Source organism: Rattus norvegicus, chromosome 6 (assembly GCF_021556685.1).
Source record: "Rattus norvegicus strain SHRSP/BbbUtx chromosome 6, alternate assembly SHRSP_T2T, whole genome shotgun sequence".
Taxonomy (NCBI): Eukaryota; Metazoa; Chordata; class Mammalia; order Rodentia; family Muridae; genus Rattus; species Rattus norvegicus.
The window spans coordinates 94,628,487-94,655,758 of NC_141539.1; the positions used below are offsets into that span (position 1 = coordinate 94,628,487).

A 27,272-nucleotide genomic window follows, 5' to 3' on the forward strand; every position below is an offset into this window, starting at 1 on the left:
TCCTAACAGTAGTAATTACAGCTTTAGCCGACTGTAGTTACACACAGTGCTTTCTCAGGAAGGAAGAAGTAAGAAGCCACATGTACCTTTATCAACATGAACTTCTGCATCGGTTCATACCACTGAAGCAGAACGATTCCAGATTGCAAGGCTCCGCAGAGGTATTTATGTCCCGTGTAAGGGTTTCTAACTGAAAAGAAAGAAATAAAATCCTAGCCACATACACATCACTGAATTTCCTTTGGTGAGAAAACATAATTAGTTTAGGTAAAGTAACAGTTGTCCTACATTCACCTAAAGGCCCTTCTATTCACCTTTCTACACAGGGTCTCACTGTGTAGCTCTGGCTGGTCTGGAACTCACAGAGAGGCCCCTGCCTCTGCCTCCCGAGCACTGGGATTATAGATGTGCATTATTTCACTCAACTTGTGACTTATTTTTTAATGAAGTCAATTGCTGGTGCAAGGAAGCCTCAGCAGCATGTGATGTGAATCAATACATATAATAATCCACCTTTCTGGGCCATCCTTGATTGAAATCTACATAAATTCCTAAGGTCTGTCTTTCCCCGGTGATTGCTATCAACCATAACATACAAAGGTTATGTGAGTAGGCACTTGTTCTGCAGAACTGCATCAAGTCTTAAGACTGTAGGCTTCTAGACCTTTCTGAGCCATAGACCTTGGGATGACAACAGGCACATGATTCTCATCAATTCTCTCTAGGAAGCTAGAATTGGGGTGTATGGTCACATACTGTGTAGCATGTCAGTCAGTGAAGGCTTGAGTATATCATGGTGGTTACAGATGACGTTACTTGGTGACAAATCACTTGGTTTGTGTATGTGCAAGGTTAAATTGCCCAGTGATATACACACCATGAAGTGACACATGACTGTAGCCAGAGTACACTGTAGATGAATATTTTGTTCTATGGAGTATCTTCATGAAGATGAATATTGATCAGGCAAACAAATAACTCCCGGACGTTAGAAATTCAAGATTCGAAGAGATAGGGCCTAGATCTGATTCTAGGTTCTGTGGCTCCCTGGGACATAGGGAGAGTCAAGCACTATTTAAGGGTAAGAGTGATGGTTCTGTGGTAAGGAATGCACCTCTGCTTCAAGCCCCTCTATTATTCCTCTCTCAGCAACACCCACGGAACTTCTGGAACCTTTGGGGTGCCAGGCTTGAACATCATGTCTTATTCTAACAACGTAACTTGGGTGGGGCCACCAGCACCAGATAATTCCAGTATGAGGAGCTGGTCACGCCGGAAAGACCAACAGTGTGACTGGGAGGCGGCTTTGGCTCACCCAGCATTAGCGAATCACCAGAAGGGCTAGGAATGAGACTAGCAATGTGGGTAATCTCACACCTAAACGATGGAGCCCCAGTACAAAGTCTGAATTCGTGAACCAACACCTGACTGGTAATGTTACGTGAGCCGCCACCCAGCCACACCACAAGGGACAACAGCATGTCACCACTGCAGCCTAGCAGTCCTGTGCTCTGCCCTGCAGTCACAACCATGGACATTACACCTGTCAGTGACCTCTGGAGTTCTTCCAGCAACTGCTGAATTTGGGGTAATCTGGGGTTGTGTGGATGACGCTATGCACAACTGGTTAAGCTCCCATATTGACTTTTCCTATTATTTATACTATGAGATTCCTCAAGTAATTTGAAAGATATTAAAGTTCTAACCATCTAGTTTAAGAAGGCATTTACTCACCTATACAGCATTTGTGGCATCCTTTTGTATCAGGAATCTTTGTTGTTAAGGCAAATTTTCTGAAAATATAAGACACTATGAATGGACTCTCTTGTGGCCCCCATGTGGTGACATATGAACCACTATATAGGGATCAAACAGGAAGGGGCTTAAAAAAAAAATCACCCTGGACTCTGACTTTAAGACTATGACTTTAGGGGGTTGGGGATTTAGCTCAGTGGTAGAGCGCTTGCCTAGGAAGCACAAGGCCCTGGGTTCGGTCCCCAGCTCCGAAAAAAAGAATAGAAAAAAAAAAAAAGACTATGACTTTAGGGGTTGGGGATTTAGCTCAGTGGTAGAGCGCTTGCCTAGCAAGAGCAAGGCCCTGGGTTTGGTCCCCAGCTCCGAAAAAAAGAAAAGAAAAAAAAAAAAAAAGACTATGACTTTATAGAATAAAGAATTTGTTATAAAACTTCCATATATGATTTTCATGTACAAATATGAATTACTTATAGTCTGGATAACATGTAAATTAAAAAAGGGAAGCTGTTTCACTAGACAAGGAGCACTGGCAGCTGGAAAAGAAGACACATACTGTCACCCCCAGTAGGATCTAAGTGGTAGGTCTGTACCTTGGCAGAATGCGGTCAGGAAACCTGTGAGTCTGGATGTGGGCGGCTAACCCTGGCTTTTTGGCTTGTTCAAACAAAGCGATAAGGTTGTGAGAGTAGAGCTGAAAGGTTTTTCCTGTGAAAAAGAAAGAAGTTACTTTTACTATAATAAATTTCATTCGAAAAAGACAATTTTCAAGTAAAAGAATATGCAGCTAGCTGAGCATGGTGGCACACGTCTTTAGTCCAGAAATGAGGAGGCAGAGGCAGGTGGATCCGAGTTCAAGGCCACTCCAATCTATATGGTGAGTTCCAGGATAGCCAGAGCTATACAGTAAAGCCCTGTCTCAAAAACAAAAACAAAAACAAAAAACAAAAAAAAAAAAACAAAAAAACCCAAACAAACCCCAAGAAACAAACAAACAAACAAAACAAAACAATAACAACAAAAAACTGCCAAATTCTTTTTTAAAAGTGCAATTACCTTCTAAGGTGACGAGTCCAGTAAGGTTCAAGGACCAAGCAAAACAGAAAAACATGCAAAAACACAACAAACAGACCTGGTTAGTATTATTTTGAAAGTAATGGGTACACTTATTTTTAAGCAAGTGGATAATTCTGTTTAGACATGTTTGACAAATAGGTAATCTAGGAAGATAAATGTAATCTTTGAATCTTGTAGAGAAAGAGAAACTGTTAAACACTGTGCACACGTGTTACGAGCAGTTCCAAGAGTACAGACAACACGGAAAGTTCTGCAAGGCTGTGCTTATCTCTTCCGGACACATTTATCTATCAATAAGCCATAGGATTACCTTCAATTAAAATTGTGAATAAATTTTAAATGTATAGACTGTAATAAAAGAAAAAGTGAAATAGGCCAGTACTATGAGCCCTAGTACAGTGTACGGGTTGATGTACAACCCGTACATATTACACACTAGCTATGCTTGGCAGGAGATACACGCAAACATCATCTGATCATAACAACATTACCCCTTTTACCAGCAGAAACGCACCACACAGCTATTCATCCTCCAACAATCTCTGTGTTTTCTCAGGAGAGAAACATTCTGGTCAATATAGCACCTTTCTTTCCCTCCTCCTTCCTATTCACAGGGACTTGCTCTGACACTCATGCTGTTTTAGGAGCAATTCTAACTACATTATAGAATGAATTAATCAAAAACTATTCCTTGTTATCCCATGCTATTTCACCAGAATATAAGGTATACTGTGTATGGTTTTAAAGCTATGTCTAATGATAAAAGTGGCAAGAGTTACAGAGATTATTATTCTACTGATGAAATTCAGAATTGCCGCTCAGATGTGCAGCGGGAGAGGCTGGGGACCCGGGAGGCCCAGGCGGCTTCCTTCCACAGTGATCTTAGGGGCCATGGCACTCATGGAGGGAAAGTATTAGACAAGGAGTGGATTTCCTTCACTAAGCTGAACCGCCTGGTCAAGGACATGAAGGTCAAATTTCGGGGCTGGGGGCATTCTGCCCGTTCTCCCTGCCACCAGGAAATCTGTGACCCCTGACTTTTCCTGGGGGTATTCCTAGAGGATGAGGTTCTAGAGATCCTCCCAGTGCAGAAGGGACTTGGGCAGTGCACTGGGCCAGCTTCAATGCGTTTGCCACTAGTAGGGACTACCATGGTCTCACTGGTCTTGGTGTTACCTGCTCCAGGAGGGAGCCACGGCCATCTAAAGGGCCATCATCTTGGCCAAGCTTTCATATTCTCCCTGTCCAGAAAGTACTGGAGGGTGGGGTAGGTGGGCACCAAAGATAGGCAAGCCCTACACCACTCATGCACTGTGAGAGGCCACTGTGGCTCTGTGCTGATGCACCCTATCCCTGCCCCCAGAAGCTGCTGTTGCTCAGGGGTAATGATAGTTGTCGAATACCAGCTAGGGGCCACACTGCCAGCCTGGGCAACTTCACCTTTGATGCCATCTCCAAGATCTACAAATGCTTGGCCCCAGACCTGGAAAGAGATTGTGCTCACCAAGTCTCTTTCAGGAATTCACTGACCATCTGTGAAAACACACCCCCTACTCTGGTTCAGAGGACCCAGGCTCCTGCTGTGGCTCCATAAGGTGTCTTTTTTTTTTTTGTAAGGAAAATAAAGTGAATTAAGTCTGGTAAGAAATTTAGAAGTCACTCAAATAGAATTGGATTTGTTTCTTTCACAAGAGTAATATATAAATATTTGCTAAATAAAATTAAAAATGACAGGCTAATCATAATTAAAACCAAAGAAATTAAGTACTCTTGAGAGCAGCAGTTCTCAACTGGTGGGGTGCAACCCCTGTGGGGGATAGAATGACCCTTTCACAGGGGTCACCTAAAACCCTGGAAAACACAGATATTTACATAACAGTAGCAAAATTATAGTTATGAAGTAGCAACAAAAATAACTCATGGTTCAAAGTCACCACAACATGAGGAACAGTATGCGGGAGTTAGAACAGGAATGGCCCCCACAGATTCATGTGTTTGAATGCTTGGCCCACAGGGAGCGGCACTATCATGGTCTTGCTGGAGTGGGTGTGGCCTTGTTGGAGGAGGTGTATCACTGTGGATGCGGGCTCAGAGGTCTCATATATAAGCTCAAGCTACACACAAGTGTGGAAGTGAGCGTCTTCCTGGCTGCCTGTGGGATCCAGTCTCCGGTGGCTGCCTTCCTATCAAGATGTAGAACTCATGGCTCCTCTAGCACCATGTCTGCCTGCAGGCTGCCATGCTTCCCTCCATGATGATAATGGACTAAACCTCTGAAACTGTTGTAGTCTACTCCCAATTAAATGTTAGCTTTTATAAGAGTTACTTTGGACATGGTGTCTCTTCACAGGAATAAAACGCTGACTAAGACACTATAAAAGGGTCAGAGCATTGGGAAGGTTTGAGAACTACTGCTTTTAAGGATCTCTGCTTCTTACAAGCCACTTACACACAAAGATTATATTTTTCATAAACATTGTTATTAGCTCAAATACAGATTCCTGAAGAGTTTCTGCCAGGGAGAAATAATAATTAGATATCTTGTACTACAAATGAAGCCAATCCGTTAGCCTCCAGGTAGCTATGTAAGTCTAATGTGTCAGAAAATACGGTTTGGTGGGTGTGGTGGTTTGACTAAGAGTGGGTCCCATAGGCTCATATATTTGAAAGCTTAGTCATTAGGGAACGGCAATGATTGAAAGGATTAGAAGGATTGGTCATTTGGCCTTATTACCCAGGCCAGCCCTAGTCTCCTGGATGTAGCCCATAGCTACTGACTAACCTGGTACCTTCCTGCGCTGTGATGATAATCGACTAAACTCTGAAAGTGTAAAGAAGGCCCCAGTTGATTGCTGCCTCTTTATAAGAGTTGTTTTGGTCATGGTGTCTCTTTACAGCAACGGGACAGTGAATAAGACACTGGATAAGAACTACAAGACGAAGTCTAAAGATATGGTAACATAACTGATCCTTTCATTACAACCAGCTACCAAAAACCTGACAATGCTAAAATCAGAATAGGTTGTTCTGGAATCTCCTTGTTTAGATAAGCTTTGTGTGCCTGTGTGCGTGCACAAGCATTGGCATATATATTCTATGTGTTGAGTAGGCTAGAGATCAATATTGAATGCTGTTCTTCAGTCAGTGTTTCTCTTGAGACAGTTCTCTTTGTGGTCTGGAACTCACTATCAGGCTAGGCTTGCTGGTTAGTGAGCCCCAGGAGCCTCCTGCCTCTGCCTCCCACTGCTGGAATTACAAATGTGCACCACACCTGGCTCTTTACATGGGGGCTGGGGATAGAACACAGCCTGCTGGAAAGCACTCTACAGACTGAGATATCTATCGCCCCAGACCCCTGGATGAGAAGACGTTAATGCACCAATCTAGGTACTTTATATCGATCTAGAACAATATTTATATCAAGACTATATAATTTAGCACTGAGCTGTTATTTTACTTAACCCTCACAACAACCTTGAGACCTCTGTTGTTGTTTTTTGTTTTTAATGCCACTGTCCTGTTTTGATAATTAGGAAAATTGAGGCTAAGAGTGGGTGTTTTGCTAGAGCTCATGGAGAAAGGAGGTAGCTTGACCCTCTGCTTCCTCCAGCTACACTGCTAACACTCAAAGGGAGGCAGAGTGCAGCCAGCAATGGCAAACATTGTGGAAGAAAATGGGCTCAGCACATCACCACCATGCTCCCCTCCCTTGGGTGTCTAGATGCAGGAAGGAGTCTGGGAAATTTAGCCCTCACAGACGACCGGATCCTTTCTCAAACAACATGTGGCACAGTCATATAGTGTACACTAAAATTACATTTCTCTGCTTGCCTCTGGTTCACCATCATGCATACCTGACAATGACATCAGTGTATTATTGATGACGTAGAGCCATGTGCATTTCCGTGGAAATAACTGAAGGGAAGAAGAAGATTATTAAACTGTAAGGCGTCCGCTCTCTCCTCTCACCCTGTCCCAGGTCCCCCACAGTGAAGGTGTTGCTGGGGATGGGACTCAGAGGCAGAGCATGGGCTTCCCTCCCATGCACAGGGCTCAGGTCCCAAAACACACAGTACTATAAAATTCTCTCTTTGTGAAAACTCTCAAAACCGTAAGAGAAAACACAATCAACACAATCAGGAGGACAGTACCATGTCACCCCTTTAAATATTTAAGCCATAAAAATTAAGACTAGAGCCCATACAAACATTTTGAACTATGATACTTTTGTCCAGTTTGCTCAAACTAATTCTTTATGTTAAAATTCTTATTACCTGTTCCATAGTTGCTTCATGTAGCTCATTGAGATTCAATGTGTAAATACCATCTTCAGTCCCAAAAATAATGTACTGGTCTGTAATAGCAAGTTACCAGAATCTATTATCATTTTCTGAAACTGTCCACTCAGATAAGGGCTGTATGTAGTAATATTTAGCATGAGTCGGCCACACATTCACAATCATTTTCTAGCACTCATGCCACCATGTCACTTTCCCATGTTTTCAAAAGTTAATATATGCTGGGTAAGCCTTCACTGTCATGCTGCCTCTCAACGGAATTTGAAACGGTTGTTACAGTGGTGCATTTCTGCAAGTCCTCTCCAAACACTCACATGTACAACAAACATACGCCATGCCATACCACGAAGAATGGGCATATTTCACGATCAGAGGCTGCTTTCTAAATAGTATATAGTATTACCACTCAAGAGAACCGAGTTCTGAGGAAGGTAGGTGTGAAACAGACAGGAAGTGAGGGGCTGTCACACACTGAAGCACACGGCACTGACATCCCCACAAATCCTCGGAAGACGCAAGTGTCAGAACGGTCACAGTGGCAGACGCATCCTACTGAACATGACGCCTAATTAATCTAAAGGGACTGATGTGGAATTTTAAACTGAGTGTTAGATTGCAGATATTAAAATGGTGGAGGCAGTGAAATAGATATATGGATAAGTTCCTGGTCTCTCCTTTTTTTTTTTTTTAGATATCGTCCCAGTATACCTCAGACTGATAATGAATTACATTTTCCTCACGCATGCCCACTCGTGCCCCCCAAGCTAAGCTATGAGCACAAAACCCCTTAGTCCTAAATACTTTAGTGTGGTTCTTATGTTGTTTTGTACAGCCAAAGAGTACTGAGACTGAGAGAACGCCGTGCCCTGCCTGCCTGTGGACACCAATGGCTCATTACAATCGTCTCATCCTTATAAACCAAGAACAACAGCTGTGACAGCTCTTTAGCATCCTCACAAGGACAGTTCCTAGACATGTTCAACTTTAAAGGTCTTCAATCAAGCTTACTACCAGCTTACTTAGCTTGTCATAGGTTCCTACACCATTTAGTATATACGGTGATTAAATTTAAAGTTAACAGTTTCAATTCACTAATTATAAAGATCTTCCCTACAATAAGTATTTTATAGGAGGTATGTACATACATACATACATACATACATACATACATATGTGTATACACACACATACACACACACACACATATAATTGAGAAATTGTACCTTTTGTATCAGGGTGTATCCAGGATGTTGCACAATTAATTTTCAAAGGGCAGCCATCAAATACTTTTGAAAAGCATGCTCCCATCTTTATAAAGAAAGAAATATGGCTTATTTTATGTAATTTTAATATTTCTAGAAAATCATGCAATACAAACTTTTTGAAAAAAATTTGTGGTTTTACCTCAAAACAAAATACAAATTTTCAACACAGTTAAAATTTTTTCTCCCAAGAGTCATGGCCTTCCCTTTCTTTCCATTTTAGAGTCAACGTGTCAAATTTACCAAACATCTACACATTTAATGAGCTTTAAGTTATTAGTTCAGGACTTACATTACTAAAGTGAAATAACATTTGATTTCTTCAGCATCACTGCAGTTCTAAGACTGCAATATAATTTTAGAATGCATGCAATGGACAAGAGACCAAGTTTATATTCTAGTTAACTGAACCACTGAGTGTAAGTCATAAAGAGAGCGCCCTGTTTCCGTGATTGGCAGGACATCCAGCAGACGATCTCGTTAGATGACAGAGTACGTGTGAACCCAAGCATCCTTTTGTTTTCTGTTGTGCATAGCTCAATGTGAGAATGGCTCCGGGGCAGAGAGACAGTGACCACATAGGCCCAGCATTAACATCAAATTCAAACTAAGCTGCGTTTAGATGCTGGTGTGAGAACCATGGCCAGAATTTATGAATCCTCTATTTTGGGTTTTTTTTTTTTGTTGTTGTTGTTGTTCTTGCTTTTCTCCTCTCTCTCTGCCCCCTCCCTCCCAGAACTTATCCTCTGCCTCCTCCCCTCCTCCTCCTCTGATATCAATCAGATGTAGCCTGGAACTCCCCGTGTGGACCAGGCTGACTTTGAGCTTTGATTTTTCTGCTTTAGCATCACAGAACGCCAAGATTATATAGACCTGCTATTACATCCAACTTGGTCTCCAAATTTTAACCATTGCACTCCAACTGGAGTGTGTGATCAGACGGCAGTGCAGTTATGTCTACCCCCAACTTCGTTTTATAAAATTCTTTCTTTTGGTGGCTGAATGGACTTGACAGGAAATCTACTTCTACTGCTTCTAAAGAGATTTAAAAAAAACATCAGCTCACAGGTCTCATGAAAACAGTCCTTACCAGCACTTTTGGGGTTGGGGGAAGGCCATTGATGGTTGGTTTCTGTGAAAAAAAAATATTTTTTTAAAGGTAATTTTTAATACTGTAAGAAACTCTAGGTTTAAAAATAAACCACGAGCCACTTACTATTTCAGTTATTACATATAAAATACCTGTTTTAAAGTTATTTTTAGTTTATGTTTATGAGTGTTTTGCCTGCATGGTTATATGTGCACTGTGTGTGTGCCTGCTGCTGGTGGAAGCCCAAAGAGGGAGTCAGATCCCCTGGGACTGAAATCACAGACGGGTGTGGGACCTGAACCCAGGCTCTGGAAAAGCAGGTAGTACTCTTAACTGCTGAGCCACCTCTCTATCCATATAAAAGAAGCAGAGTCTTCGTGTTGTCTCCATGACTGCAAACTTCTGAGCTCTAGGGAGTCTTCTTCAGCCTCTGGTGAAGCTGGGACACCGCCATGCTCAACTCGAGTCCCTTGGTTCTTACCCTTGAAGAGGATATGAGTTATGAACAGAGTCTGAGCGCCCGCTGTACTCACAGGGAAGTCCCGCTTGTCCTTTTTCCGAGGTAACTGTGGAGCCTGTGCTGATCCCTCCGTGTTCTCACTGATCAGTTTTGAAATTCCATTGCCGTTTCCTACGGGAGCCGTGGTTAAAGTGAACACACAAAAGACATTCTGTGAAAAATAACTTTTCTTTGCCCCTATTATTTCCCTTCCTCTTGGGTGTTTGTGGGAGCACGCTTCTGTCAGATGAGTTAACTTATCTTTGGTGCTGCCCTCCAAACTCAGGCTGCACTGCATCCTTAGTGGTGCTCTTCAGTTAAGACAAACACATTGTGAACACAAATAACACCTACCCCACTGACGGTGACACTCGACACCTTTCCCAACGGAGATCAATCCACACGCCCGTCCTACCTTAGATATCACTCCCACAGCATATGAGACACCTCAAACAAGACCCAGATGCCAGAGCATCTTCCCCTCCTTAGTCTCCAAGAATCCCCAGCTCTGGCTCGCCCCCCTGTAAGCTCCTGAAGCTCCTTAGCACCCTCCAATAACCCACTTACTATTCTCTAGCCTCCCGTCTCCCAGAAACATCGGGGCTCTGCTAATATGGTTATTGTTTTAAGAAACACCACACACCCGCTGTTCTTTGTTTCCCTCCATCATATTAATTTTTTTAAGTTAATTACAGAGACTGCCTTATTATGTTGTTTAGGCTGGTCTCTACCCTGGAGCACTGGGATGACAGGCAAGCATCACTGGGCGCTGTCATCTTTTATACTGTTATTTGTGTATAGGTATAACCCTCCTAGAGGGCAGAACCGTGGGCTCTTCCTCTGGATCCTATAAAATTTACTAAGTGGCTGAACGAGGCTGAAATGGTCCGAATCTCTTGTAGTCCATTTGTGTGGACTATAATTAAATAGTCCATTTAGGACTAAATAGGATAATTAAAACACCAAAACCAAGTCTGAACTGCAGAAGTCCTTCTGCAGACTGAAGAAAAGAGGTAGTAGTCTTAGACCCAGGAGGAGAATGGCTTTCCACCCCATCTGTCTGGCTCATCTAGATCACAGACTGTGATGCTGTGCACTCCTGGGATGCTGGCCGTACCTACAGAGGATGTCTCCGCTATAGGAACACAGCTTGGGCTACTCTGTCTTCTGAGGACCTGAGGTGCTCTGGTCTCCGGATCAGGGCAACGTTTGACGGTTGAGGATTTTTCTTCATCTGGGAGGCTTTCTTCAGGGTAACTGTTTATCCTTGGCTAATGACAGAGGGTAAGAAAGTATTCTGTAAAAGGTCACAGTGATCTTCAGCAACGTACCCAAGTGAGTCACTGCCCAACACAACTATGAATTTAACATGAGGGTTTTAAAATGAGTCCCAACAACAAATCATAAAACTTTTATAACCAATAAAATTATGTAAGCAGTTGCCATATATTTAACAAGTAGAAACTGACAAGGCAATGACTTACTGAAGAATGGTTCGATTGAAATGTCAAATTATAGTCATAAATAGTGATGATTAATAAACCTTCTATCTCCCTCCATCAGACAAATACCATTCCAAAGGAGCAAAGCCCCATTTCTTTCTGGCGTCTATTAAAGAACACTCTTTCACATAAAATCATCTTTGCAATGTACTTTCTATCTCCATCTTCTATAGAAAATTAATAAACTTGAAAACTTCAACAAAGCCAATGAAATTATTTTTAAAATGTAGTTATATAAAGAGTTATTGTTCCAAATCCTTCGGTAACCTACCTTGGGAGGTAGCGGAGGCGGTATGGCTCGCTTAGACGTTGATCTAATCAAAGAAAAAGCTCAATTTAGATGGTCATACGTGACTGGACATAGACGACACCACCACACGTCACTGAGACGTTTACATCCAGAGGCTCTGAGAGACAAACAGTGATGTGACCTCTGACCTCACATTCTAAGACCCTATCAGACCGGCTACAGTCAAGAGGTACAGTCTTCTTCATGCTATTCTGCTGGACTTGATGTGTAACTTAAATTCGATGAAGCTTAGTAGAGAAGTAAATTCAGGCTTTGGGGCAGAGCACATGGTTAGTATGACAGGGCTCTGGTTTTGTTTCCAAGCAACAAAAGAAACAAACCAACCGTCCACGACCCTGGAGCCTGTGGAGACCTGTTTGGGACAGAACTCACAGAGACCCTTTATAACCGGATGTGATGATGCTTGAGATGCAGTGGACTTTACTTTGTCAAGAGACGCACTGACTGGTGTACAATGAAGACCAGTGCTGGGAGGCCTGGTGCCAACCCAACAGAGCCTGAGTGACGTGGGCGAGGTGTGTCACGTGTATGGGGACAGTAGCACGGGTATGTCACTCTCAGCTACTTTTTGGCTAACATGTTGTTTACAGAATCGATGTCGCACTGATCCCTAAAGGACCTAAACTAATGGAAAGAGAACAAACAAAACCAGGCTGTGCATTTATAAGAAATCAGAAAGTAAAATCAAATCTCCCTCCAACCAAGGGTGGAGTATGACGCACATGATAGGTATAATCCTATCACTGAGAGGGCAGGCAGAGGCTAGGTAGACTAGGGGCGCAAGGCCAGCCTGTGCTATATGAGATCCTGCCTTAAAACAGCAAAAACCAAATGTCAAAACAACCAAAAGAAAACAAAAGCACACAAGAACAAAAGAGCCAACAGTGAAACTCAGAATTCTGGAGCCCATGGGTGCATGGGCCTGCACGATTAACCCTTTGTTACTCAAGGGGCGGGGGTGGGGCTGAGACCGTTGACAATGAACACTTGGAAGACCACTGCATCAGAGCCTGCAGTTTGAGAGCGCCAGGCGACCAGCTGGCAAAGTCTGAGAGACAGTGGCATCCCTCAGTGGTCACGTACACTTCTCCAGTCTTTCAGTGAAGTGGGAAACTACCTACTAGGATCTTTAGATTCCATTCTCTAAGGCTGTTGGCAAACTTTTTAAGGGGCCAGATCTGAAATACTGTATAGGTCAGATGGCATACAGCAATCACAGCTCTACCAATATAGGTGCAAACAGTTATAAATGGTACATAAAGTAGTTAATATGGTTGTTTCCCAATAAATCTTGACCTGACAAGGCATTAATTTCTTGAAATCTTTTTATATAACAAAATTATATAATTTTACTTTTATCCATTCAAAATGAAAATATCCATTTTAAACTTAAACTTTTATTTATTAAATTTATGTGTATGTATTTATACCATGTGTGCAATTGCTTGCAGAGGCCAGAACAGGGCATTGGCTTCTGGGGGTGGGCATGACGGGGATGACACAAGTCCTCTTCACTGCTGAGCCATCTCTCCACCTGCTTTCCCCTTCTTATGTTTCTCCATCCTTTCTTCCCCAAATACCATTCTTAATGAATGGGCAGCAGCTAGCTTTGACCCACAGGATACAGTTTGCCAACTCTATCTACTGGCCAACATGGCTCTATCAACTCAGCTCTGCTGGCCTAACATGGGGACCCAGAAGTCTACATTTTCAATGAATTCTCCAGGTCACTGAAATGCACAAACACATAAACAAGTCAGTGGCTCACTGAGGTCAGCCCCTCAATCACTGTTGAATAAAGACAGGTGAAGTATGTGAAGAGACTCCCATTACAGAAGCAGAGCAAGGGCTTCCTGACCACCCTCCAGTATTATTTCCCAATGACATCTTTCAATACATCAGCATTACGTACAATATATTCGGACTACAACAAAAACTATGCCAGGAATGGTGGCACATGCCTGTGGCCCCAGCACTCTGGAGGCAGAGGTAGGAGAATGGCTGCAAGTGCAAGGCCAACTTGGCCTAACTAGGAAGTGCCAGGCAAGCCAGGGCTACATAACATGGTCCTGTTGCAAAGCAAACAACTGAAAAACAAAACAATGAAGAAGATACCCCCCCCCCCCCATTTAAAAGCATTACTAAATAGTTCATGACATTTTTGTCAATAACGTAAGTTAGAGCTCTAACTGGTAACTTTAAGACAAATCTCCATCAAAGCCGTTCACATAATCAAGTTATTAATAAGAAAGCCACTTACCTGCCTGTATTTGCACCATCGACAAAAGGATTCCAATGTAATATAAAGTTTGGTTCTGAAGATAATCCCTGTGCAGATCACAGTGTTGAGTGTTACTTTCACACATTAACTAAGGTAATATCACACTTTTGATTTACTAATTACAGATCAGCCAAATTATCTGGTTCAAGAAAAACCCGGATGTTGTGGCTGCTAGTTACCATGGCATCTAATCGGTTTTATGCCTCCACAATTTATTCTGTCATTGGACACATTTAGATCAATGACTCATTATCATCTGAACTTCCTCATATCTACTAAATATAGCTTTCAATCTGACAAGTAAAAACAAAAACAAAATAACCCACAAAAATTTTATTTGCATAACTACTCCATTGGTCAAGACAATTAAATAATCCATTTAATGTGTATGAAAAACGCTGATGCATACAGAAATGAGCGGCAAGAATGCCATTAAAATCCACTAGGAACAGTACTTATATTGACTGAAAAACAAAAGAAAACAAGAACAATAAAAAAGTAGCTATTAAGGAACCGTCTATGCTAATCTTAACAATATCTTACTTATTTAGTCCTATATAAAAAGGATTAAATATACAGTTAATTTTGAAATGATGTCACTTTGGTGTGAGGACATATGCCTGCCACCCCAGCACTAGGCAGCTGAAGCAGTGGAGGACTACGGCGATTGGAGGGCTACACCATGAGTCCCCTCACAAACAACAAACGAAGCCCATGAGGCTATAGTAACGAACAGATGCTAGAACTCACAACAAGTATCCCACCATCAGCCACGTGCCCAACCCCACAGATAAGACACCTTAAACAGGACAGCAGTGCAAATGTGCTTCCTGAAAATTCAAGAGAACCAGTAAGGACAGGGTTAAGGGCTGAGTCCCAGTCGGAGTTAAGTAATTCATGTGCACCCAGAGTACTGGGAGTACTCGGTCAAACCACATGGTCTGTAGTACCACCAAAGTGCCTCTATAGATTTCTCACACTTCAGAGTGTGAACTGGATTAGTAAAGTTAATATGTTAAGAAAAAGTAGCTACTTTATTTCCTGAAATATATCTTACTCTTAAGTTTTCTCAAACATGAAAATGTTTTAAAGTCAATTACCATTTCATCCCGGGCTTCTGTTTCTTTTCTTAGAGGAGGTTCAAACTGTAATTTGTCAACTGCAAAATATAGAACAGATGCATAAGTGTATAAAAATACATACACACATATAAAGTCATCATCTTACATGGTTAGTTTAAGGGATGAAATGAGAATGTCCGCCATTGAGGCACAGGGGAAAAATTTCTTATTCCTACCACACAACATCTTTATATCCACCCAGATAAAGTAACAATCAGAGAGAGTCCTCCCATTTTCTAGGCTTAATCCTTGGCTGAGACTAGGAAATTTAAAAAGTACTTTTGTTACCCCACCCCAACTGAGGACTGAACTCAGGGCCTTACCAGGGCCTTACCAGGGCCTTAAGCGCTCTACCACTGAGCTAAATCCCCAACCCCCAAATTTGTGTTAAGAGAAAACATTTAAAATTTATTGGAAGTAGATGACAAAAAACAAAACAAAATAAACAAAACTTCAAAGATTGCAGATGCTGTTTTGAGATGAAGCAACAGCTCTGTGGTGAAGAAACCTAGCAACATTCTGCACGATCCCCTAAGGAGCACCACAGGGCTGTCAGAGCGGAGCTCCTCCTCTACGGCCGCTTTCTGCCTGCAGGTTATTTGAGCTCATCAGACCACTTTCAGAATTACCCAAAGTATTCAAAAAGCAATTTCTTTTAGATGAAATGGTCTATAACAGAGAAACATTTTCATTACCTACTTCAAGCTATTATAACTTTAAAAATTTTAAGAGACTAATGTGACTAAAAGGCTGAAGTTTTTTTTCAACATTTACACATATAAGATTTCTAAATGCAATCTTAGCTAATTGCTGAAAGGCTTTCAAATAAAGCTAGTTGTATTTAATCTTTAAAAACAAGATGTAAAAAGAAATATGAACTGCTAACGTAATTAATTATATGGAGCCAAACAGTAAACCATAAGCTTTCCCTTGTTCCCCCCTCCTCCTCTTCCTCTTCTTCTTCCTCTTCCTCTTCCTCCTCCTCCTCCTCCTCCCCCTCCCTCCCTCCTTCCCTGTCCCCCCCACCCCTCAATGGCCTGTCACATAACCCAGGCTGGCCTGGGATTCACTATGTGCAGCTTAGGCTGGATTCCAACTCTGAGCCTTCCTCCTGCCTTAGACTCTTTAGTGCTGGGGGGTGGGGGGGGAGTAACAAGTGTGTACAACCATGTCTGCCATAAAATTTTTGGCCCATGTCTGCCATAAAATTTTTGGCCCAAGAGAGGAAGACATTTCATAAAATGTCATCTATTTAAAGCAACAATCTAAAATAAAAGCCACTATTCATTAGTAACAGTTAACATGGGGTTGGGGATTTAGCTCAGTGGTAGAGCGCTTGTCTAGCAAGCGCAAGGCCCTGGGTTCGGTCCCCAGCTCCGAAAAAAACCCCAAAAAACCAAAAAACCAAAAACAGTTAATATAAACTACAAATGTTTTTGAAAGGAGATTTGTTTTTATTTTATGTGTATCAGTGTTTGGCCTCCAGGTGTGTGTCCAGGATCCTGAGGGATCCACTGGAACTGGAGTTACAGGCAGCTGGGTCGAGCTGGAAGATAGCACTGTAAGCAAGGGACAGTCTTAGCACAGCCTGCAGTATGAGGACAGACGCCTGAGACTCTGCCCAGAAGAACCTTGTATAAACAGTCTAGAGAGACAAGATGGGAACCTTAAAAGAGTCAGCTGCCTGCCAGGTCATTCATTCCTCAAAGGAAGAGGACAAAATTCAGATGCTCAGTATGGTGTTAGCGTGACCAAGATACAAACAAACAAACAAACAAACAAACAAACAAGTAAAGATTTAAAACACATCCTGGATAAAGTTGAAGGTAGAAAACAGGAGTCAAAGACAGCTGAGGAAAAGAAACAGACAATATAGGTGATCAGCAGACAGGATGTATCGTAAGAGCACTTAAGAGAGAGACCTGGGTGAGCAGACAATCTCAACACAGAAACTGAAATTATATGTCTAAGTATGTGTTTATATGTACACGTGCAATCTGTGCATGACTAAAATTTACATCTGAGAATCACTGTACCTGACATAAAACTCACTGAATGGCTTAACAGCAGAGTGGACACAGGAACAAGTTCCTGTCATGTGTGGATGAGAAGGTGCGTAGAAAGAGCAAAGCTGCAGTCTGCGACCAGTGTGTTCACAGTAACACGACTCACACGTGTGCAGAGCAGACCATGCAGGCATTTCAAAGGAGCAGCAGCCAATGAAAAGCAAGGACCCACACACCTAAGCAGCTTACTGTGCCCCAGCCAGACAACAGAGCTGAGTCCAGTGGCGTAAACTGTCTATGCTGAAGGCGGCTCCTCTATGTGCCTGGATAAACAGAAACCCGAGCCAGGGGCAGCATGTTTCCTGACGGTCGGTCGGGGTTTAGTTCAGCGAGGAAGTTTAATAGGCTTCACTGTCATTCAGGCAAAGGATATAAAATAAGACACTTTAGACTGGGGAAGTGTAAGAAGCTTGTAAAGCCTACTCAACTTGTTTAAAACTTTCATTTATTTGTCTTAAAGAACAAAACAAAACAAAAAGGCAAGGGTTTCACCAAGCCATCCTTTGTCTCAAACTTGTGAATTCTGAGGTTATGTGCCACGATACTAATATGCCTATATCTTGGTCAGAGAGAGAGGGGGTGGTGGAATCCTTCCTGGCATTCACCATCCGGGAGGAAAAACAACAAATCCGAATGCAAAGTCTGGAAGGAACGTGATTTCTCCCAAGGATATTCTGCATGTGTCACGTTTCATGTAATGAGTACTCTCTCTGAGCTCCACGGCTCTCTGAGAAGCCGCTCTTTAAGTCAGACTGTCAGGAACCTCCTGTGTAAGTCTTGCTCATTACAGTGAATCACTGTATTATGACTGGAAGATCTAAGTCACTGACTCAAATGCAACCCAGACACCAAGCTTCAAAGGAAGGCATTCCTAAACATAGGGCCCAGCTGCAGGAGGCCTCAGTCTGCTTCCACAGCTGAGCCAGAGCTCCCCTCACACACACACTGCTTCGCTCTGAGTCACCTCAATTCTATTACTCCCATTGTTTTGTTAGATATGACACCCCATCATTTCTATGGTATGTTTTATGTCACTGCAAGGAATTAATAAATATTAATTTGTTGAACTATTTCTTTATCCCTGGTCAGTTTAGCACAGGATCTGTTATGGCTTCAATGTGAGATGGCCATGAAAATCCATGGTTGCCAGCTGATGGGCTCACAGGGCTGTGACCTCAGAATGGATTAATTCAAGGTTGAGTACGAAATGGAAAGGCGACTGGGAGATGAAGGACAGATGAAAGGCGGGGCCTAACTGATGGTCATTGGGGATTGTGCACTCTAGCTCATCTTACTTTCTCTGACTTCTCATCCCATGTGGGTAACAGCTTTCTTCCATGATGGACCTGATTATACTGTTCTTCCTCAGTGCAGGCCCAGAAACAACAGAGCCAACTGACCATGGACTGAAACTTAAGAGACCATGAGCCAAACCAAATCTCTCTTCCTTTGTTTGCTTTAGATTCTTTGTTATATCAACAGTCAGGTTCAAAAATTATTCAGGCCTACTAAAAATATAAAGAAAGAACACATAGAGTGATCATAACAACCCAATACAAAATCAACAGAATGGATGTGTCGTAATATACTCATCAATGCAAGATTTTGCTAGTCTGTATTCCTACACGATGGTATGAACGACTCTCAGATATGGCTGAATTAAAGAGTCTACTGTGTCAAGCTTATTTGTGTAAAAGTCAAGAGCAGCTAAAAAGGAACCTATGTGACAGGTATCAGAATACTGACTGGATTCAGGGACACAGTGGAAGGGTACGAAGCGTGACAGAGCGAGGCGAAGTCTGAGACTGCAGCGGTGTTCTGCACGGTGAGCTGGAGGGCAGTCCGCAGGGGTGTACGTATATTTAAATTTCACCATGTGTCACATATAAGAGTTGATCATTTACTATATGTAAGTTACCAGCTCAACTTAAAAAAAACAAAACAAAACAAAAACCCTGAAGCAAAAACCAGAATAGAACTGAAATCTATTCAGCAAGCAAGAACAGAGCCATAAAACATCCCAGTGTCTATAAATGTTTAAATGTAAAGTGAAGAAAATCGTCAGTAAAATGATTCCAACTTCCATCTGAGGCGAGCTCTGTGAAGATATCAGCACCCATCACAGATGGCCGTGAGCCACCGTGGGGATGCTGGGAATTGAACTCAGGACCTTGGAAGAGCAGTCAGTGCTCTAACCACTGAGCCGTCTCTCCAGCCCAGGAAAACCTACATCGTGACCATCACCAAAACAAAACAAAACAAAACAAACCAACTCCCGGCAGAGGCGGCTCTTTAGCTAAGACTGAGCGTCATAAAGATGTCAGCTCTGGGAATGTATAATTTAGTCACACACTAGTGAAAATAAACTTTAAAACTAGATAACAAGACTCTAAAATTTATTTATATAACAACCAGATATAATGAAAACAACAACGATGTGTCACCTGGACAGTGAATGAAGAGGAGCAGAGGAGAGACAGCCTGACAGACCTCAGCAGAGGTAACACTCCCAAGCGTGCTGCGCTGGGGACCTAGTACCACAGTATAGATGGTATCTGGAATCCATGAGCAAAGAGATCACGAGTGTTAAGAAATGGCCCTGAGCCAAAAGGGCTGAAGCAACTGACTGCACTGAAGCTGGCCCTGCTTTGCTCCTAACTTCATGTCGATGGGGTAGGTATCTTATCTAGAAAGTGTAATTGCAAACTATGAGACACCACAGAACGTGCTTGTGCAATTTTGGAATCAGTGTTAAGATCATTTGTTACTCTTGCACCCATATGGTAGCTCACAACCACCCCCACCTCCAGGTTCAGGGGTCTAATACTCTCTTCTGGCCTCTGCAGGCACCAGTTGCACTCATGCTGCACCTCCACACATGCGAGCAAAACACTCATGCGCACAAATAAAAATGAATATATTAAAACAAAGACTAACATAAAGAGCAAAGTCTAGAAACAGAGACAAGTCAGACAACATTAGCGGAACACTATATGGCTGCACAGACAAGTACAGCTTCATCCAAGAAGGTGATGTGTGGTGTCCCAGAGCACAAAACCTTCCATAAGACGCAACAAGGCTCTGGCAAGATGGCTCAGCAGGCACATAACGGAACAGATGACTTTGGGAAGGAGACAGCACGCTGGGCAATAGCGACAACAAAGACATCGAGTCTGGAGTTACTACTCGCTTATCCATGACACGTCCTGGTGAGCAATGGCTAAGTAAGGGAAGGCATTCTTCTAAAGAGCCAAGAACACTTGGTTTGAAGAAAATGGACTTAAGCTGGGGGTGGGGTTGGGGGGGTGGTACACCCTACAGTCTCAGACTCCAGGGACCAAGGAAGGGAAGTCACTGAGTTTGAACCTGGCCTGGGTAATGTAGTCACCTTCCAAAGAATAAAAATAAAATAAAATGTAGACAGTGATTTAATACTTATCTGTAAGAATCCTAATTGGTTCGAGTACCTAATGAACCATCTTATCTCATTATGGTTAAAAATCTATTTGTATTGTTAGTCATGCATCTCACTTTACATGGAAAGAAATCTTGAGACAAATACACGTCTAAGTCAGCAAATCCATATCCAGACTTTTTTTTTTTTTGAGACAGGGTTTCTCTGTGCAGCTCTGACTGTCCTGGAACTCACTCTGTAGACCATGATGGTCTTGAACTCTAATAGAGACCTGCCAGTCCCAGCCTCCTCCAAGTGTTGGGAATCAAAGGTATGTGCTGCCATCACCCAGGCCTTTAAAACTTCTAATTTTTTTAAAATGCAGCTGAGGAGACAAAGGCAGTTGAGTATAAAATTTTTGTCTGTTTATGACCAATTCATTAAATAAAAAAAATCAAAATTCTACTTTAAACATTTGTAAAGAGTCATCTTCACATTGATCTAAAATATTTAAAACACACCCAAACACCCAATAATAGACTATCTTCTACAGTATTAAACACCCACTAATAAGACTATCTTCTACAGTATTAAATACACATAATTCAATGTTCAACATGGAGTGGAGTTACAAAGCCAATGCCAAAAAACAGAAAATGTTTCTCTATAATGTAAAAGTATATTGTTAGCCACATGAAATACTCATGGGCAAATAAGAAGGCAGAAAAATATTAACAGTGGGATGGCTGTAGGTTATATGATAGTGAGCAATGTAAATTCTCTATTTCTTATTTCTTGTAAATTTCCAGCAATGGGCACAATTATCTTCATAATTAAAAATAAGAACAATTTAAAAACAATAACCAACATAATTCCAGGAAAACTAGAAAAGCAACCTATACTTCTTCCAGTGTAGTCTGAAACAAAGTGTTTAGCCTTGATTAGTCTAAGATTTTTTTTTTAACAGCCTACTAAGCTCTCAACACTCATTGGCTTTTCTTTTTTTTTTTTTTTTTAAGATTTTTAAATTTATTTTATGTATATGAGTACACTGTAGGTATCTTCAGACACACCAGAAGAGGGCATCGGATCCCATTACAGATGATTGTGAGCCACCATGTGGTTGCTGGGAATTGAACTCAGGACCTCTGGAAGACTAGTGGGTGCTTTTAACCACTGAGCCCTCTCTCCAGCTCTAGTCTAAGATTTTATAATCCCCCAAAACATAAGAACACCCAGATGAACCCTCCAACACCACCCCTGAAAAGTGTCTAGTAAGTACGTACAGTTTATTTCTGAAGCTGTCCGTTCAGCTCTGGAATTCCTGTTTGTTGATCTAATGGTATGACGAATGATTGCGTGAGGCTGTGAATATAAGCATAACATACACACTTAAAATTTCAGCGGCAAATAAAAGGTTAAAACTTTTCCTTTTAAACGATTGCTTATTGACAACTATAAATATCTACTAAAACATTTCTAAGGAAAACAACAGCAACACGAGGAACGACAGATATGGTAAACGCGTATTCAGTTATCCCATGGTTATGTCGTGAAAAACTCTGAAGGGATTCGAAGTCAGACAAACCTTGTCTGCAGAGCTCTGTTCGGGAAGACAAAGAATACGACTATGTTCAAAGTGCCAATGGTAGTGCCATTTATTAAGCAGAGAAATACTGCTGAACTCTGGACAAGAAGCCGTTCCTCCACGCTGCCCTGAAGAGCTCAGAGGCTCGGCACACACTCCTTTCGGGGCCTGAACTACAGCAGGCGTCGGCTGTGCAGAATTTGGAGATGCACTAGACATAGAGGGGATCACACGATAGGAGTATCTGCAGGAAGTGCGGTTTGGCGGTTACTTGACAGCACTGACATTAGGTAAGATGGGGGAACTGTGTGGACGGACTGCGGAATTCAGATCATAAATGGCCTTGAATGTCAGATGATAACTCTTGATTTTTATTTTTTGAGCAGAAAGAAGTGTTTGGAGACTAATGCAAGGGAGTGGCAGCACCAGGGACAGCTTTAAGGGGTAATTTTGCAGGTGGATAAGGATGCAGTACTAGGGGAAATACTGGCGAGTTCATTAGTTCAGAGCCTGGGCTCTTCTAGAGGACCCAGGAGATTTTGCAGCACACACAAGGCAGCTGGCTCATAAGCATCTGTGACTGCAGTTACAAAGATCTGCTGCCCTTTCTGGTCTCCACAGGCACCAGACACACATGTGATGCACAGACATACATGTAGATGACAACAACAACAGCAACCGACAGCACTGACACGCACTTAAAGCATGAACATTATAAACTACCGAGTCATCTACGACTCTCACCTCTCAGCGTAAGCTCAGGCTCACCTGAAGCTATGCCTCCAGCTCAGCCCTGAGCTACCAAACTTCTGATGCTCGTCAGTTACTGATGCCTCTGAAAGTGGCTGGTGCCATACAGCTGACGTGACCCGCAGACCTGGGTTCACGGCGCTGTGGAGAGCCAGATGTATCCACCCTAGAGGCTCCTCCTCGGCCACCTCGAGCTCCACTCCACACTGTATTCCCGATCTGATTTTTGAGCCCGTTCTCACTTCCATCACAGGGGCTTAATGTTCCTACTTGAATACCAACTTCATTAATCCATACTCTCTTCCTCATCATTGGTATCCGATCTTCCCTTTTCTCCCTCTCTAGTGTGTATCTGATAGTCTAAGATTTAAGAATCTCCTGGGACTCACATCTATATAGGCCAAATTCTTCCCCTACAACCAGCATCTAACTCCTGACCTCTCCATATGGAAGTTGTTCAGTATAAAAGTAAACGCATCCTTCGTTTCCAAACTTGACTTTGCTCATGTTTGCCTCAGGAAGTGGTTCTATCCCTCAGGGCTTCAAACTGAGATCTGGCGGCAGTTCTCTTCCTGGCCTTCCATCACTCACCGTGTCTCACTCTGGATGTCATTCTGGTGACTCTGAAGGGACTGTTAACCCTATCCTGCTCCTCCTGGTAGGCAGCTCTTTAACAGGCCTTAGTCTACAGCTTTCGCATGGTCAGAGAGATGGTCTGAGGCTTTATGTCCACGACTTATCTCCTACACCAGCCAGACTGAGCTGTCTTTAGTTCCCCAAGGAGTATACTTTCTCTATTACCACCAGGCTTTCAAAACATGCTATGACTTCTCTCCTCTATCCAAGTTATTTATCATTGGACTGGAGAGTTGGCTCAGCAGGCAAGAACAGTGGCTGCTTTGGCAGAGGATCCAAGTTCAATTCCCAGTACCCACGTGACAGACAGCTCATGACTGTCTGAAACTCTTCTAGAAGATATGCCACCCTCTTCCAGGCAAAACGCTTGTACCCAAAAAATGATAAAATAAATCTGAAAAGCAAAACAAAACAACCAACCAACCCACCCACCCCAAACCTTATTCTTGCTCTTTTCTAATTCTCAGTCATCCTTCAAGCTTTTGGCCTTCCTGCCCTATCTGTGGTATTCCTCCACAGTACCCTATATTTCCTACTCTGTAGGAACTGTCAGATCTATCAATTTTGTGTTGATGTTTCTGCATCTCCTTTGAGACTAACCCACTCTCTCTGGATGCAGGGACGGGGTCAGTCTCACATCACCATACCCCATGATATGATCAAAGGTTCTGGGTTTCAAGGACTGGAAAGAGCAGCATATCGCTAAACTAACAATCAAACAAAATCCATAAAGCACTCAGCAAGTAGGTAGAAGGAGGGAAGCTCAGGGGAGGCCCAGGGGAAGCCCAGGGGTTTGTATCTTTGCATAGTTAAAGATCAGTTGGGAATTAAGTAACCATTCATGCTGTGTTAAGTTTTAAGTTATGGGATTAATCTGCTTGCTGTTTTCAGAAAGGTTTTCTACAAAGTAGCCCTTATTTGATTAGAACTCACAATGTAACCTAGGCTGGCTCTGTGTAATCCTCCTGAGTCCTTGGTTTACAAGTTGAATGTCAATATGCCTGCCATAGAGTTTTGTTAATCTTATTTTTAAAAATTATATTTATTTATGTGTATGTATCCTTGGCTACATGTATTCACATGTGGAGATTTGAGTGTCTGGAATTGGACTCAGGTCTCAAGTTATCAAGTTATTGTAAGTCCCTTTACTAACCATTCAGCCATCTTGCCTGCCCAAGCTGTATTAATCTTGAGGCTACAAACAGTGGTCTCAGTATTAGTGTGTGTAGGGAATTTATGCGTGGCTGGTTTATTTAATGTTTGCAGTTCTAGTTAATTTAACATCAAATAAAATTATATAACAGGACTATAATTTTAAGAAGCATTAGGAGAACGCAGATTGTCTTTTAAAGATTCTATAGAACAATATAATATATAGGGCTATAGTTTTTAAGCACTTAAATAGAACAATGGTACAGTCAATGAGCACAAAGTCCCTTATTCTTAATTTACATGTCGTGCTACTGCATATGGTACTCTCAAAATAATCCCATCATGCTTTCAGAGAAGACGTGCATGGTAACAGAATAGCTACATATGATTATACAAGGAACAATACTTATGTAAAAGTATTTTCCCATTGAGGATTTCAACTTACTGCTTTAGAATTACCGATATTTTGTTAATATACATAAATGGGAAAATGAAAAAATGACCAACTCCACTTATAAGGAGTCTCTTTTATGAACTTATATGCACAGGTGTTGTGTCTAAACCTTTCCTTCTTGTTCCAAAACGAAATTCTTAAAGCCTCTGTTTCCTAGGCAACAGATGCCATTTCTGTATGTTCTGAGGAAGATACATCTCACTGTAAGCTGAGAAGACCTGGGAGAAGGCCTCTGGAGCTCTAAGCATGTGTGTGAGAGTGGAGAAGGATTTCAGAACTCAGAGAACAGGATTAGGAAAAGCCTTAGCAGGCTATGATTAAGCATGTACACAGAATGTTAATTTTTGTGGTTCCATCCTTTCTAACTAAACTGAAGTTGTAAATAAGAAAATAAACTCTTAACTGGGGTGCCGTGGCTCACACCAGTAACCATAGCACTTGGGAGGCTGAGACAGGAGGACACCTGAGAACTCAGGGTTAGCCTGATCAACATACTGGTCCAGGTCAAGCTGGATCCTGCGAGACCTTGTCTATAAAGCCAAAATTAAATGAATAACGGAAATAAACAGAATACAAGTTAAAAGTCTCTGAAAATTCTCAAGCATTTGCCTGTATCCCATTCTTACCTCAAAGTCATCATCGTCACCCTCACTGTAGTGAGCATGGTTGTCTGGATTGTTCACCTTGTCCAACAGTTCAACCGCGAGGGCCCGAGACAGACCTGACTGCCCAACAAAAGTGTGCTAAGTAAAAACCAAACAAATAAAATTTCACAAATGTGCCATCACACATTTTAGCTTAAAAAAATGTCATTGTGATTTTTAAGTCAGTAACTTGTAATCAGAGATGAGCAGTGGGCTCTGCATCGGATATGGAGGAAATCACCTATGATTTCCTGCGGTCGTCTATGATCTTTACAATCACCTATGATCACTACGATCACTATGTATGATCGCCTATGTATGATGATTTTAGATCAGATTGTGAACCACTTCTTTATGTACAGCTAATTTAATCTAAATTATACTGTAAACTATTACCAGCTAAATGATGATGTTCATTTATGTATTATCCCAGTATACAAATGAATACTGTGGGGTGTTTCAAAACAGTAAGAGAAAAAGCATGTTATATAGTCACATTTAATTCAGTTAAATTATAGTTTTCTTAGGTTGCTGTACTAATTACTTTCTCATATAAAGGTATTTACATTACATATAAATGTAGAATACATTAGAAGTTTGCATAAATTAAGAAAGCAACTAATTTTAGATGATAAGGTTTTGGAGAGTATTCTAAAAGGCTGGGGTCATCAAACTGTAGTCTCAGCAAAATCTGTTGACTTGCCTACTTTTGTAAATAAAGTCTTCTTGGGGGCTAAAACTATGCCCATGTTTGTATCTATGGGTACTTTTGTGTCACAATGGCAGAACTAAATAGTTGTGACAGAAACTGTACAGTCCGTATGCATGCATGTATGTATGTATGTAGATAGATTTGGTCCCTTACAGAAAGTTGGCTGATCCCTGCTAAAGACATGAATAACAGCCTAAGTTTTACAATGTCTGCTTTTGTTGTAGTGGCAAGTCTAGCTGCCAGGAGCCTCAGAACCCCTCTATGATCCAGTGACTTACAGTCAGAAGCCTTTCAGCAGTTGGTCTTTTCTTGGGGTTTTTAGTTAGTGCTATTTTGACAAAATTATGGAATGTCGATGACCTTCAAATAAAAAGAGACAGTATAAAAACATTTCCCTTGTATTAGTTTTCTGCTGTTAGTACATACAATCAACTGAGGAGTAGTTAGAAAATGAGAAACAACGTTCTGCTTTTTCCTTAGGCCTCTTAGTTCCATACAGGCCAAAAACCTAAACATGAAACACGGCATATCCCCTGTACACGTGTGCAGCTGTTTTGTCTGTAAGTACCGTGCAATTAAACAGCAACCGTAATAGACAACTTCAAACACCGCTCTACAGACAGAAGTCGGCGGGCCGTGTCTAAAGCATGATTTAAGGTCGTCCTCTTTCAAGGTGCATTTACA

General features: G+C 41.9%; 1 protein-coding gene across 2 annotated transcripts in view; it reads right to left on the bottom strand.

Annotated features, from left to right (window-relative positions):
- Positions 1 to 27,272, bottom strand: part of Map4k5 (mitogen-activated protein kinase kinase kinase kinase 5) — a 93,351-nt gene that overhangs the window by 15,146 nt on the left and 50,933 nt on the right. Inside the window, exons 11-26 of one of the 2 annotated variants that reach the window (NM_001192016.2) lie at positions 26,867 to 26,948; positions 25,859 to 25,975; positions 21,939 to 22,017; positions 15,172 to 15,230; positions 14,051 to 14,118; positions 11,752 to 11,794; positions 11,096 to 11,249; positions 10,013 to 10,110; positions 9,480 to 9,521; positions 8,351 to 8,435; positions 7,104 to 7,183; positions 6,684 to 6,744; positions 2,809 to 2,811; positions 2,346 to 2,460; positions 1,735 to 1,793; positions 87 to 190 (exon numbers count right to left, since the gene is read on the bottom strand). In NM_001192016.2, coding sequence (NP_001178945.1) covers positions 87 to 190; positions 1,735 to 1,793; positions 2,346 to 2,460; positions 2,809 to 2,811; positions 6,684 to 6,744; positions 7,104 to 7,183; positions 8,351 to 8,435; positions 9,480 to 9,521; positions 10,013 to 10,110; positions 11,096 to 11,249; positions 11,752 to 11,794; positions 14,051 to 14,118; positions 15,172 to 15,230; positions 21,939 to 22,017; positions 25,859 to 25,975; positions 26,867 to 26,948 — 1,249 coding nt within the window. The remainder of the gene's footprint in view (positions 1 to 86; positions 191 to 1,734; positions 1,794 to 2,345; positions 2,461 to 2,808; positions 2,812 to 6,683; positions 6,745 to 7,103; positions 7,184 to 8,350; positions 8,436 to 9,479; positions 9,522 to 10,012; positions 10,111 to 11,095; positions 11,250 to 11,751; positions 11,795 to 14,050; positions 14,119 to 15,171; positions 15,231 to 21,938; positions 22,018 to 25,858; positions 25,976 to 26,866; positions 26,949 to 27,272) is intronic. The other variant, XM_087554387.1, reaches the window with a different exon arrangement.